The sequence below is a fragment of the Dermacentor andersoni genome, chromosome 7 (genome assembly GCF_023375885.2).
Source record: "Dermacentor andersoni chromosome 7, qqDerAnde1_hic_scaffold, whole genome shotgun sequence".
In the NCBI taxonomy this organism is placed as follows: domain Eukaryota; kingdom Metazoa; phylum Arthropoda; class Arachnida; order Ixodida; family Ixodidae; genus Dermacentor; species Dermacentor andersoni.
In genome coordinates, this window is record NC_092820.1 from 137705217 (window position 1) to 137718940 (window position 13724).

Here is a 13724-nt window from a genome sequence, read left to right on the forward strand (position 1 = left end):
GAGAGATGGCACGACTGTTGCGCTGCTAGCACCACCTAACGGAGTGGTTACTGGGGCACGAAAGGGAGTAGGCTATTCCTTTTTGTATTGAGGTCAGCCAGCGGCGCGGATGTCTCGCGCGCAAGCCCGCCGTTCGCAGGAACGTCCTGCGGCAGGCTTAGGAGCAGGACACCGGAATGGACGGGGATGATTGCTCGAAAGCGACACCGTTCGCGTGACTGAACCTGTGAACGATTAAGCGTTGGTGTCCAGCATGGGAGCAAACATAATTGCTCGCTATCCGGTCGCGGCGAGTCAGACCTCCTCGATTTGTCGCGGGCCCACTGGCATGTTCTACGTGTAGTAATTTGGCTAGCAAGCATTAGTGTATAAAAGGTGCAACGAATGCCCTTTTGATTGTTTGCACTACTGTGTTGTCGTTCCTTTGTCCCGAGAGCATGCTTGAGACCCCACAACGTAAAAAGCAGAGCATGCTTATGTAATGAATTTAATGACTGGAAACTACTGTACAGGAGTGATATCCATGCATTTGCTTGCAAACTGGTGCAAGCGGGCAACAACAATGGCTTTCCAGCAGTAGTGCAAGCTGAAATGTCCACTTCCATTGGTCCTTCTTCCTATGACAACAAATCCCCCTTATTTATATAGTATTATTTGAACAGAAATGTTCAACTTTGAATTGTGAATTGCTAAATAAAATATTCACACACCCTTTAACTTACAGAGAAAAATTCAACCAGACAATGACTTCAAGGGAAGTGTTTTGCTATGCACCTAACTAACTCTATCAGTGCTGCATAGTGGTTATCTTGCCTCTTGATGTACTAGTTGTATGCGCATGCTGATTTTGGGGCATGGTGTTCTGACAACAACATTGCAGAATAGGAGAGCTGCATGCCGTCTTAGATTGTGTTTTTATTAATACAAGACTGAAAACAGAGGTCTTGTTAGCCACTTCAAACCTTTGGAGCACCATATGCATCTGGCATTCTTTCAATGGAAAACCTGGAACAAAGGGGGAAAGGAAAAAAGCATTACAGTTGTTAAAACAAGGCTGAGGACAGACAGCAGCTGGACTGGTATAGCGTAATGATTAAGTTCACTCAATTCTGTTCCCTTATCATTCGCTGCTCAGGACAAGCTGATTCTGGTAATAATGTAGGGAGAGCGCCATTGTTACTCCTTACAGGATGTCAAAAGGACTAGAACCGGAATGTAACTGTAACGTTATCTCAGCCATGGTTGCTTTGAAACCTCGTGTTATATTTGTCTCACGAGTCCAGCGAGGTGTTTCCTAAAGATCGTAATTAGGCACACCAGACACACAAAAAGGGGTTTGCATTACATCTGTGTGAACACTATAATAAGTACACCGTACTCACCGCCTCTGGTAGATGTACATGATGGGCACACCGGGCACTTTGCGTATCCGCCGTTTCAGGTCTTTGTCGCACGTGGCCACGATGTAGCACTTGTGCTGTTGGAGGAGAAACCATGCCACTGATACCACTACAAATGTAACAGCATTCATAAAGAGGGCAGTGACATACAGGTCTCCCAAATATGATTGTAAGCTTCGTAAAGGTTTTCGGAACGTCCGCCCCCGACTTATTTTCTGCAGTCCATGTGCACACTTGGCATGTAGCGCATGGATTGGGACATGTTTGGTTGGGGTCAGATGAACGAGAAGTGGGGTTACGAGACGGCCTAGCCATGCAGCCCAAATTGTGCAGCTTCACAGAGGTACCTGCTTGTCGAACTACACAATTTGCAATATAGCTACGAAATGTGCGCCAAGACAGAGAGAAAACGAAGTTTTTCTTTTGACAGCAATTACCGTCATTAACTTTTGTCCCTGATTCTGCACGAGCTCCTGATGCAATGAGGGAAAACAATTTCACCGGGATTCCAAGTATGTGCTATGTGGTAGGGCTCAATTCTGGAAATACGGGTATGCACATTTTATGCACAAAATCTAAAATACGAGTTTCCTTCATTGAACCGTGGTTGCTGAGGAAGGGATAAAAAAAAACACACCTGTGTGATTCTTTCCACGAGGCAGTCATCGGCGTATGTACCCCGGTGAAGGCAAGGAAGTCGCACAAACCTTGGGTCCTTGGCTATCCTGTAAGGACGAGAATAAGAGAGGTCCCGGCAGACAACTCTGCTTCAACACATCTGGAGCAATCTTTACGTGAGTGTTCCCCTCAAGGAGGCAGCACAGATGAAGAATTCCGGACAACTAAGGTCGCTCATGGTGAGCTTTACTTGTCCCTGTCTTGCACAAGCTGACTCTGTCCTATGCCCGCAAATTTTCTAATGACATCACAACACTTAATCCTGAAGTTACCATTGATGGCAGCACCGCACCACATAATAGTACAACAAGAAATTTCAGTCGGAAATAGCTGTTGTAATGCAGCCAGCCAGTGTAGGCAAGCATTGTCCGATTGTGTTCTCCCATTTCTCATGCAGCTGCCTCACATAGTGGCCTGCCGAAAGCATGCATTCAATGTACGAAAAAAAAAAAAAAAGCCAGCTATGGTTATGTAGCACCAGAGTTCTAGCCTGCAGTTTTGCTCTCAGAGTTCAAACTGCAGCAATGCCTTGTGCAGCCAGCAACATGTCAAAGGCTCTTACTAGCAAAGCAGTAAATGCTTGTATAAATTGCACGCAGGTAAAAGGCATTTCTTCAGTAGAGTCGACTTCCATTCATTCGACTCCAGTTAATTCAATTCTGACCGGAGGTACCAGCCAGCGCCCATGCATTTCTATCGGCCAAACCTTCATTATTTAGAACCTAAAATTGGCATTCATCGGATAATTAGACCTTGGCCAGTCATGACGCATGCGGCTGACGCCTATAGGAAGCGTGCAACAAGACGGTAGCGCAGCCCTGGCGGCGCGCTATGGAAATGACTCGTATGCTAGCTACAGCGAACAACAGCAATCGACAGCAGCATGCGCGCCGTAACCAAGGCTCTCTTTCAAAGTTCCTGCACAAAACATGGAAATTATTGCAACAGCTAGTTCTGGCCTAAAGTTACAAAACCTTGATTGTTATTGCTGCAGTGACTCAAAAATGACTGAAAGCGAGATTGTGGGCACTGGGCTTTATTTTAGTTGAGAGCCACTTTCGCAGTGTCCAATTGCTTGCAACTCGATCGTTTATTGAATTGATTTGGGATGGGTTTAAATGTTGTGATTTCATGAGGACTAATTAAGTGTGTTTATGTTTTAACACTGAGCTAAAATACTTTTGGAAACACAAGCAAACAAAACTTGTATTTCATTATATCTTTTTCTGCACCCATGTGGTAAGGATAGAAACATATAAAGCTGCCGTGTTCAGATTAAGGCTGGAAAGGTTCAAGCAAATGACCCTTCCAAATATGTATCTTATTATGAGATAAAGGAAGGTCCTAAAATTATGGGAAATATAAGTTTAACAAAATTGTGCGGATCCCATGCACTGTGGGAATCGAAATTATCTGAAGCATATGGCCGGTGCTTGGCTATCCAGCATTGTTTGGCGTTCTGCAAACCGCTGCCAGATGAACCAACATCTTTAGTCTAAATTGAGTAGTTGTGCGAGTGGGTCGTGAGTGAACGCGTGGGTCATGTGATGACAGCAGCACAATGACGACCATGTCAAAAATGACTGTATGGCAGCAAAGACAAATCTACGCGGGCCATTCAATGCGAGCGAGCTGGTGATGTGATGATTGTTGGACTCTACATGGGTAGAGGACGAGAGTTAAGTGTGAGAAACATGCATTGTGATGCCATCAGTAACTGTGTCTTGCATAATTGTACGTACCCATGGCTATGTCACGTGGTGTATGCTAAAACGACAATGGCATTTGTACTCCGGCAAAGAAATGTTAAAACATGATTTGTGTGGTGTGTATTAAGATGATGGCATTTGTACTCCAGCGAAGAAATGTTAAATGATGATTTAATTGGGCGATCATGAAGTAGGTAAAATTTCACAGTTTCCACGCAGCGAAAACTGTGTGTGAAAAAGCACACTTGCAGGCTTTGCATATCTGTACAGGATGAAACCCAGCGTGGCGTGCATGACAGTAGACCCTGAACACAAATGCTTGCGACCTTTCCTCGTAGACTTGTACCACATACCTGAGAGCGACCCTGTACTTGCTGCCCAGCTTCTCAAGTTCACCAATGACACAGTCAGTCACGTATGGGATGCCTGTTAGGATGGACAACATTTAGCTACATTGCACTGTCCTTTGTAAATGTTATCCTTTGCAAGGAACTGACATTAAATGGACACTAAAGAAAAAGTTAGTTTAGACGGACAAAGTATCCATTCAAAACTTTATTGTCACTGATGTGATGGTAACAGGTTAATTACTATAAAACAGAATTAGGCCAAACTTAAAAAAAAAGAGAAGTGTGGCAATACGTGAGCACCGGTACGTCTGTGTTATGTCATGGATTTCAAAGTAGTACTACTCTCTTGTACTCGGGCTCTTGTGGAGCAGTGAACGTTCTCAAAACTTGCCAAGTTTAGTCTTAGCACAATTAGAATCCAATGTAGTCAATCCTTACTGATGAAAACGTTAACTAGGCCCCAGCAGATGCTGCGAAATTCCATGACATCACGGTGAGCTGGTGCATGATCTTCAAGGCAGCGTCACTGCTGGTCTTTTGTTCGTTGCATCTTTTCTGAAGTATCATTCGTCCCCTCAATTGTAAAAGTGTTTTTTTTATTGTATTATTTTTGTATTAATTTACTAACAGAGTTCAACTTATTTTGCTTTTTAGTGCCTCTTCAAAACAGTTAGAAGAAGGACTGACTGGTTATCGGTCACCTTTAACTATGCCGGCAAACAATTTTACTGCTTCAGCAGATTTTGCAGAACATCTAGCAGACTTTAAGGTTGTTACAATGAACAACTCTGTGTTGCAGGCTAGTTGCTAACTTACACTTGGCATAAAGGCAGTCCATCATTGACTGGATGACATCCAGCTTGTTTTTGATGGCAAAGTTGATGAAGTTTGTGTCAATCAGGATCCGGAATGGGGGCCCCAGCTGTGTGTTGTACTTGAAGAACAGCGCCGAGGAGTAGTGTGGCCTTCAGACACAAGAAACAAGGAAATGTATCAGGCGTGCAGTACACCTGTGCAAGCAATCCAATTATTTCGCCCTGAATATCGAACAGCGTAGCGCAGGACAGTGACAGAAAAAGATGTACACAGCATCGTATGTGTCCTAGTCTTGCATTACGCTGTTCAAAATTCAGGTTGATCAACCAACAAGCCCGAACTCTGACAATATTTCATTCTACTTTGTTTGCAGCAACTTTTCTTTACCTTTGGCACTTTGCTGCTTCAATTTCGTTTGTTTACACTGCAGCTGTCAGCAGCAATACGTGTACAATAGATGCAGAGCTCAATGCATTATATTGAATGCCGGCCATGGCGGCCGCATTTCGATGGGGGCGAAATGCGAAAACACCCGTGTACTTAGATGTAGGTGCACGTTAAAGAACCCCAGGTGGTCTAAATTTCCGGAGTCTTCCACTACGGCGTGCCTCATAATCAGAAAGTGGTTTTGGCACGTAAAACCCCATAATTTTTTTCAATGCATTATACCCTCACATAAGTTATGCAGACTACGTCACAGAAAGCATCTCACGATCGAGCTCAGATGGCACGTAAACAATGTCTACATGATGTCTCAATACACAGATTGGCAACCTGTACTTAATTTGATACAACTCCAAAAAATCCCTGCGAAGTGCTTCAAGCACTCTCCTATCAGATATGATACTACAAACACTGCTTTGTGGTCATTGAGAAACTATGCATGAAAGCTTTCACTATGAACAGCAGGTGATACTAGTTATAGAGGCACAACTATGCTAATGCACAGAACTGCAGTATACTGCACTGTTAGAAGCCTAAAATATCAACCCGGCAGTGCCACAGAATATTGCAGTCTTTTGTTCAGGTGCTGACGATGACAAACCTCTGTCTGACCCTCCAGGCCTTCCACAGTCTGCGCAAAGCGTGTTGTATGCTGCATTTTCTTGCTCAACAACAGACCTTTTTCATAATTGTAAAGCTAGCTTTGTGAGGCAGTTTATCCAACTAATGGCGGCATAGTCATTTTTGCACAGAACTTGCGCAAGCACAGTTTGCTTGTATCGTGACATGGAAAATGTAGACATGGTACTCATCATGAAACCATGCACAAGACACAAGCACCAGCACGCAGAGTTAACACTTCGTTTTTATTTGAACAATGTGCCGATTTTGCCACCAGTCGGGCAAATGTGCATCAGAGAGAAGTGCACTTGTGAATTATGAAAAGCGTCTATATAGTTACCCAACTTTCCTTTAGGTCAACTATGTTCACAAGTCCAAAGATGCCAGTGCTTATTAAATATACTCGATCTAACTCAATATAATTTTTTAGATGGTGTGGAAGTAAATTAATTGAAATCAACACGATCTGAAATCCCTGTCTCTGCTTCAGAAATGTATTTTGTGGCCCCATGGCTGACTAATGTGCAGCTTTCTTCTTTTTTCTTGTTTTATTTCGAACAAAGTTGAATGCAACATTTCTGCATTTCACACATGCTATTTTAGAGTTTCAGGCATAGGGGGAAAAAAAGGCTCTATTTGGCCAGAAAGGTGAGTCACCAATGTGCATATTTTTTCATGAATGCATGCTACAAAGCCTTCTTTCACGCTGCCCAAAGTGAAGCAGGTGCAATGTGTTTAAATAAGTAGTAAATTTCAAAGACTTTTAATGAACAATATACAATAGGCATTTAGAAAGGGTGTAGTTTCATGTAACCAGATTCCATCAATTACACAAATTCTGAAACTCTGCTTCAAACTGTATTTATCAATCTGCATGGTTTGGTTTTCTGACACACCACCAGTCAACAACAGAAACTTGACTTCAATATCTTGTCACATACCACCCACACAGGAGTGCTCAAATTTGAAAATAAAGGTTTCAAGTGAAGATGCTGTTTACATGGTTTTACTTACTGCACATTTGTATATCTACTTCCTTATTTATTATTGTGGCGAAAGTGGAACTTCGTGGTCAGTTTTATTGGCTTTGGGTAATGCTACAATCCCGTACCTGCCAACCTGTGAACTTCAAGGTTTGTAAAAATTTCTGTGGGCACGACACTGGATGGGGGAGGCGGGAATAGCACAATTTGCTTTTTGAAAGTTTGCCCTTGACACATACCTCTTGCAGGATACATACACACTTTATCAACAATGATTTACTTCTGGACGCAGCACACAACCAGCAATGAACTTGACACAGCAAATGTACTGACAAGTACCCCTCTGTTTTCAGATCACAGTGACTCTTTCAGTCACTTTACGGTAGCCAATGTCACCTACTTTAGGAAATGTCTGCTCAAAGCAGGTACACAATCGGAAGGAAAACTGTGAAGGGAATGGTCAGACTGGTGTGCTAACTCTTTTTCAAACAAAACTTATTTTTCCTAATACTTGATAAAACATTCATAAAATGATAGACCTAACCCGAATTTGTAAACTTCTCAGAAAATTGTGGAGAGTTGGGAGGTATGCAATCAACAGACTCTCATGCTTTTCGCCAATCACTGCACCCTAAATATGAAGCCTATGGTTAGTCGACAAACTGGTATGAACAATGGCCTTCGCTACTCAGAAGGGTTTGGGTGCGAGCTAGTTGCTACGGGCCATTCACACTTAAAACAGCGCCAAAAAACACGGACAAGGGAGGACACAGGACGAGCGCTGATTCGTATATACATGGTGTGTTCCATCGCATCAAGAAAGCCGCAGGCCGAGTCTGTGTAAAGGTGGTGTTTACCGCGCCTAACAAGTTGGGAAGGTTGTGCAAAAAAAGTCAACGAAAGCCGTAGAACACCTGGACTGTGCAATAAGCAACATGTTGCCAAGCCTGTAGATTGCAGTACCAAAAAATAGTGTATTCCATTCCCACCTCTTGCGGCTGCACTTACATAGGGCAAACAGGACGTTGTACCAATGATCGTTTGCGCGAGCATGTGCACTATGTCAAGATTAAGACTGGCAGTAATCTGGCTGTTCATTGTGCAAAGTGTGGCTGTTCACCACTCCTGGACGACACACGTGCGTTGAAAAGGTACAGCAATCAGATGGCGAGCAAAATCTTTGAGGCATTTTCAATGTGTCAGTTAGGAGCCACCTGTGTTAGTTTCCCTTCCATATCTCTTTGTGATAAAGAACTGAAGTTCCTTAGAAGTTAATCAGTTTGGCCGGTGTCCACTGTGTGTATGGTTACATTTGTACTGTTTCACGTTACTGACGCACGCGCAGCAGAAGTTGACCGACGATGACTCTCCTTCCCTTTCTTCTTTCACTCTCTTTACACCCGTTGCGAATTGTATATATTTGTGCAGGCTTCAATAAAGGTGTTGGGGACAGCACTCATCCTGTGTCCTCCCTTGTCCGTGTTTTTTTGGTGCTGTTTTAAATATGAATGAGCTTCGCTACAGTAACAAGGAGTACACAAGTGAAAAAGGTTAAACAATGAACAAGTCGTGCTGCCAGCTCACACATTGAATTACACATAGTGAGCGAGACTATTTAAATGAACAGGCTTTGTGCTTTAGCACGCTGTGAACGATCTGGATCACCAGATATCATTACACACACACAAACACATGTGCACACACACACAAAAAGAAAAGCCAACACTTACGCCTCTGAAACTTTGATGGCGTGAGGGTCTTCCTTTTTCTTCTTTTTTGGTGGCAGACGATCCTTTGCTTTCCTGCAAGAGTAAAAGCAAAGCAAGCGGCCAAACTGGTGAAATGATGAGAATTGAGCATGCCTTCAAAAAGTCATGCAACATTCCTTCTTAGAAACTAAGTTTAACTGCACAAGGACAAAATTGAAAACTCCATACACAAGAGAAATAAGCAAGTGCAACAAGGGGCATGAAGGAACAAGCATCAGCCAATACAATGCAACAGATCCTTTCACTCCATTCTATTGCATTCTTTATGCCTACTAGACAAGCATAAAGCAATGGTTCCTTTAACTCGGGAACATAAAGAATTGGGGTAGTCAGTTTTCCATGACTTAAAAAAACTACACCGCCAAGGACAGGGCAGATGAGGGCAAAGATGGGTGATGAAGAAGCAATGCGGTCTGTTACACCCATCTTGATCCTTATCTGCTTGTGCGCTGTAGTCCAAGTTATTTCACTTGGTTCCATTTTATTGTATCCACCACATGTGACTGGCCCATTCTGGCAATAACGAAGTTGGGATGATAGTCGAGCCAATGGTGATTCACAAAAAAGAATACCCATCAATCAAAATTTTATTCGTCTGAAGAAGAGAAAGGGGGTGGTGGGAAAAAGCCGCTTAACTGCAGCTTGACTAAGCCTGTTGCCCTGTTCTAAAATAAAATCACTGTGTTACTCTGGCCCTGGCACTTTTCTATGCTGATTTAACGAGCACAGTGTTACCAGTGGCAATTATCAGGCGGGCTGCCTTCGCCATGCGTGCACAGAAAACGTGCAAACAGCTCGGTGTGCGAGGTAGTGTTGGCGGATGGACGGATGCTATGAACGACTCATTTGGAACCGGAGAGTGACTGTGGCTTGTACATTTTATTCATTTAGAATTGTTCATTTTCACAATTTTTGTTCCCACCCTTTATTAAACTACGCCTCATGCCTGACAAAAGCGCCTCACGTCTGACAGAAGGAGGCACGGAAGCACACCTACCTGTGTAACAGGCATTTACTTTAAAGGCGATGCGGAAAAGTTCGTCCCAAAAGGATCGATGACACGCCTTCCTACTCGCCTGGCGGATTCGCAACTTTCGACGCAGAATTTATTGTGCGCGCAATAAATAAGACAACTGTGAGCTAAGCTGCTCGGTTGATGCCCGTATGCACTGGAATATGTTTCGCCTGATGATCGAATGTTGGCATCAGCGAGAACTACGTAACGCTACTGCCTACCCGTTCAAATAGCGTCATTATTTGCTACAACGCGAACTCAATGTCACAAATCAGCATTCTGCGACCTCAAATAGTTTCGAGTAATAGTGAATGCCGATGAGAGAGAGGTGCCTCTAAATGTGTCAGAATGACAGCTGACGCGCGCCACCACTGACAGTCGCCACTCACAGCCTTTGGTCTCGCAGGCTGATCATCCGCTTCATTTTGGCGGCCTTCTGCGTCGCCTTCACCTTTGCCTGCGCACAAGAAAAAGTAGTGATAGACACACGCACCATCACAAACCTACGTTGCAAGAGCGACGGCCTCCACTTTTGGATTGTACGACTACCCCGCTGAGGATAGTTACAGATTAAAACGTCTCTACCCCAGTTTTACTGCTGTTGTAGTTATGAATTACTCAGACTGGAGCGCTTATGAACAACATACCATATTCTTGGTTTAAGTGATGGATTGAGAACACGGCACACCTGCACACTAAGAACTCTTTCTTACACGTGCCAGAGAAAACACACGCCGCAAAAGCGAAAACAGAAGCACACTGTTGGTAGACAGTGAGTGTGACCCGCACAACTCGCGCCAAAACAAGGCAATGTTGTTTCCTTTTACACATTTGTTGTCAGCTCAAAAGTAAAAACAGTCTTTATATCGGCTTTCAAAATTGCGTATACAATTTTCGCGTAGTAATTTGCTGAAAATATGACCAGAGCGAGTGTTTTTTGGTTTTGGCGTGCGCAATCTGGAGTCTCGGAGGCTCGCCGGAATCGTTAGTTTCCGCGCCTGAAAGACGTTGCGACGTGCATTGTGTGCCGAAGTGGGAAGCTTTAAAACCAGTTCAGCCCGTTCGCCACTGCGAGCAGTTTGCATAGACGTCCGGTTCGAAATACAGGCCGTGGTTTGAATTAAGAGAGTTCAGTGGACCGACTGTAAAGCCATGGTGCTATTCCAGCAGCTGACGGAGGCGTCGCAGCTCCCGACGCCGGGCCGCAGCGACATGCACAACCGTGAGGCCGTCAACCGAAGCCCGATGTCGACGGCCACCCAATGCGCAAGCAAGCTGCAAGCGCTCTTGACCGGCCACAGAAATGCACCGAGCGAGGAGCTGAGGGCTCTGTTAAGGTGTGCGACGCTGTGCGTGCATGCGACGTTTTTGACTGTGACGCAGTTAGCTTGCGACAAGGGAGGCTTTGGTTTCGAAGGAGAGGGCGTGGCCCATTTAGGTGATGCGGCTTCTGCGCGACCCGTGCTGCTTACTACTTGGCGGTACCGATGCTTGTAATGAGCAAGACGTACTTGGTTATAAGTGTACACTTCTAAGGGTTTTCATGGGCACGAATGAGCATCAACCGGTGGCTTGCTGGGTGGAGAAGCGGCATTGTAGGCGTGGGTGGTTGGGAGCCGCGTTACCGTTGGCTAAAAAACATTCAGTGATGTATCTTGCATGGCATTATGCTTCAAGGCGCTGTACGAAGTACTGGCAGTACGGGCAGATGGACTAGGGCTAGTATGACTACTTTATGATAGCGTTATATGTATGAGGAAACGAAATTAGCCTCCCTGCAGTGCACCACTGGCTTAAATATGGATGGTTTGCACATGACATAGCAGATGCCATAATTCTGAGAACCTTCTGAAGCGTAACAAAAAAGACGAGACACAGAGAAACGACAGGACAAGGCACTTTCTTTGTGTCTCATCTTTTCGCTGTGCCCCAAAAAACTCCTCAAGATGAACGTCGAACAACCACCCCGTTTGCCCACCTTACTGACATAATGCTGAATCATGGACAGTTGCCACTACAATGCTAATGTCAACTGAAGAATTAACATGCAGCTTATTAGCAGTTTCCTGGTGTACTGCCTGCATACAGATGTTCATGCAAGACACATCGTGCCTTCCACTTGTGTGCTGCTGCAACAGGATCGTCCTCCTGGCATTGGACTCAACCTGTGTACTATTGGATATTGTGCATTGATACATATAGTACAGCCTCCAGCACACTTGTGTAGAGCACTAGAGAGATGTGCTTCGGTGTGTGTCAGCTCCTTGTACTGCAGGCACCGCTCATTCGAGGCTACTTTGTGCATGCACTGCCAAATGAGCTGACTCTGCATGTTTGATGGTCGTAGTGATAGGTGACAGGGAAAATCAGGTGACCAGGCCCTGATTGTCTATTCTTGTGTGGATGCCCAGTTGTTGCTAGGTCTCCTTTTCTGTAGAGCAGACTAACTCTTAAGGTGTTGCTAGGTCTCCTTTTCTGTAGAGCAGACTAACTCTTAAGGTTGAGTTTTGTACAGCAATGAAATGCAAGTAGCAGAGGCTAGCCCACTAGGTAGCACATGTTCTGCACCAGCATGCTAGATTACGGTAAAAAAGGATTAGCTTGCTCCATTTGTGGGCTCTAACCGGAGGGCTGTGCATAAAAAACAGCCTGAATGTGGCGCTTAACCACCCGAGACCTCTTGTACAGTGCCCAGCATTTGAAGTGCGATACTTGGCCTGCATGGCAGCTGGCATAATTTTTATCTCACCATGGAGCACCTGAGACACTAAACTGGTGCATTATGGTATGCGATAAGAGCTAGGGTCCTTGTGATGCATTGCGAATGCGTTTGGCACCCCAGTGATCACCCAGTGCTTATTGGTTGCACAAAATGCACCAGCCACCATGAAGGTCGAGTATCACATTAATATCACTGAGCATTATCAGGAAATTAACTTTATCCAATTCAAATTGAAATTGGAAGTGAAAGCAAATAATATTCTACCCAGATTTGAAGCCAGATGGATGTGGAATCAAATTCCTGTGGTTTAATCATATTCTTGGTAACAGCACTCAAGAAAATTTGTACTAATGTGTGCTGTAGTCACTAATTCAGGATCGTCAACACACCAGCATGCTGCACAATGTTGCATCTTCACGTTTATGTTTGGGTAGACAGTATCGGTTCTACTGTGAAAAACTTCAGGAGGAGGTCATTTTATTCACACACATGGGAATGCTGCTTTCAGCATGTAACCATGGCTTTTGAACAAAACATGTGGTTGTCACATTCGTAACATACCAATAGGTAATAACAACCAAACTTCAAATGCTGTTGTGCCCTTGAGGCTGTCTTTGGGTGTCGGGAAGTCAAAGTGGCTTAGTAACTAAGGTGTTCTGCCACTATAAGGAATGCAGGACACAAATTCTAATGTATGTCGCCAGCAATTAGTTGTACAAATTTCTGCATAAAAAAGGCACTGTTTGCATTGTAAGGAGCGACGGGAGTGTCAGCATTTAGCTAGTACCACTCAAGTAACCTTATTGTTGCATTTAGCTTTTGAGCCTAAAGTGTCACTGAAAGTTCTTGTGGGCATTGTACACTTCCTTTGTACTTGTGTAGCCTTGGCATGGTGTTTACTGATGTTTTGTTCAACTTTATTCAGCACATTTAGTCACACGCTCGAAGCAAGCATCTCGAAGACTGTAAGCTCAATGAGCGGCACGTTCTGCGCTGCTTACGTGCAGGTAAATTGATGGCTTCAACATTCTCTTGCATGCCAAGTTCTCTGCACAATCATCTGCAAGCAGAAATGGCATTATCATTTTACTGTGTTAGTGTAGTAAAAGTTGCACATACAGTTTTGTGGTCTGTAGCAGAGCATACACACATTCTTAAAGAATGAAGGTAAGCTATCTGTAAAAATGCACGATGCATATTGTGTGTGCCCAGGGGCA

At 44.2% G+C, this 13724-nt stretch overlaps 2 protein-coding genes across 2 annotated transcripts in view; one reads left to right on the forward strand and one right to left on the reverse strand.

Moving 5' to 3' along the window:
• Nucleotides 1-897: 897 nt before the first annotated feature.
• On the reverse strand, nucleotides 898-10548 carry Bka (FCF1 rRNA-processing protein Bka). Its single transcript, XM_050180963.3, has 8 exons — nucleotides 10433-10548; nucleotides 10175-10242; nucleotides 8732-8803; nucleotides 4954-5102; nucleotides 4141-4213; nucleotides 2038-2125; nucleotides 1383-1477; nucleotides 898-1005 (listed from the first exon to the last, which is right to left on the reverse strand). Exons 1-8 carry the CDS (start codon nucleotides 10433-10435, stop codon nucleotides 957-959), a joined length of 597 nt encoding a protein of 198 aa, XP_050036920.1. The 5' UTR covers nucleotides 10436-10548; the 3' UTR covers nucleotides 898-956.
• Nucleotides 10549-10744: 196 nt separating this feature from the next.
• LOC126533770 (retinoblastoma-like protein 1) overlaps nucleotides 10745-13724 on the forward strand; it is a 29167-nt gene continuing 26187 nt past the window's right edge. Inside the window, exons 1-2 of the mRNA XM_050180962.2 lie at nucleotides 10745-11122; nucleotides 13433-13514. Of these exons, the coding sequence (XP_050036919.1) occupies nucleotides 10938-11122; nucleotides 13433-13514 (267 nt within the window). The 5' untranslated portion in view covers nucleotides 10745-10937. The remainder of the gene's footprint in view (nucleotides 11123-13432; nucleotides 13515-13724) is intronic.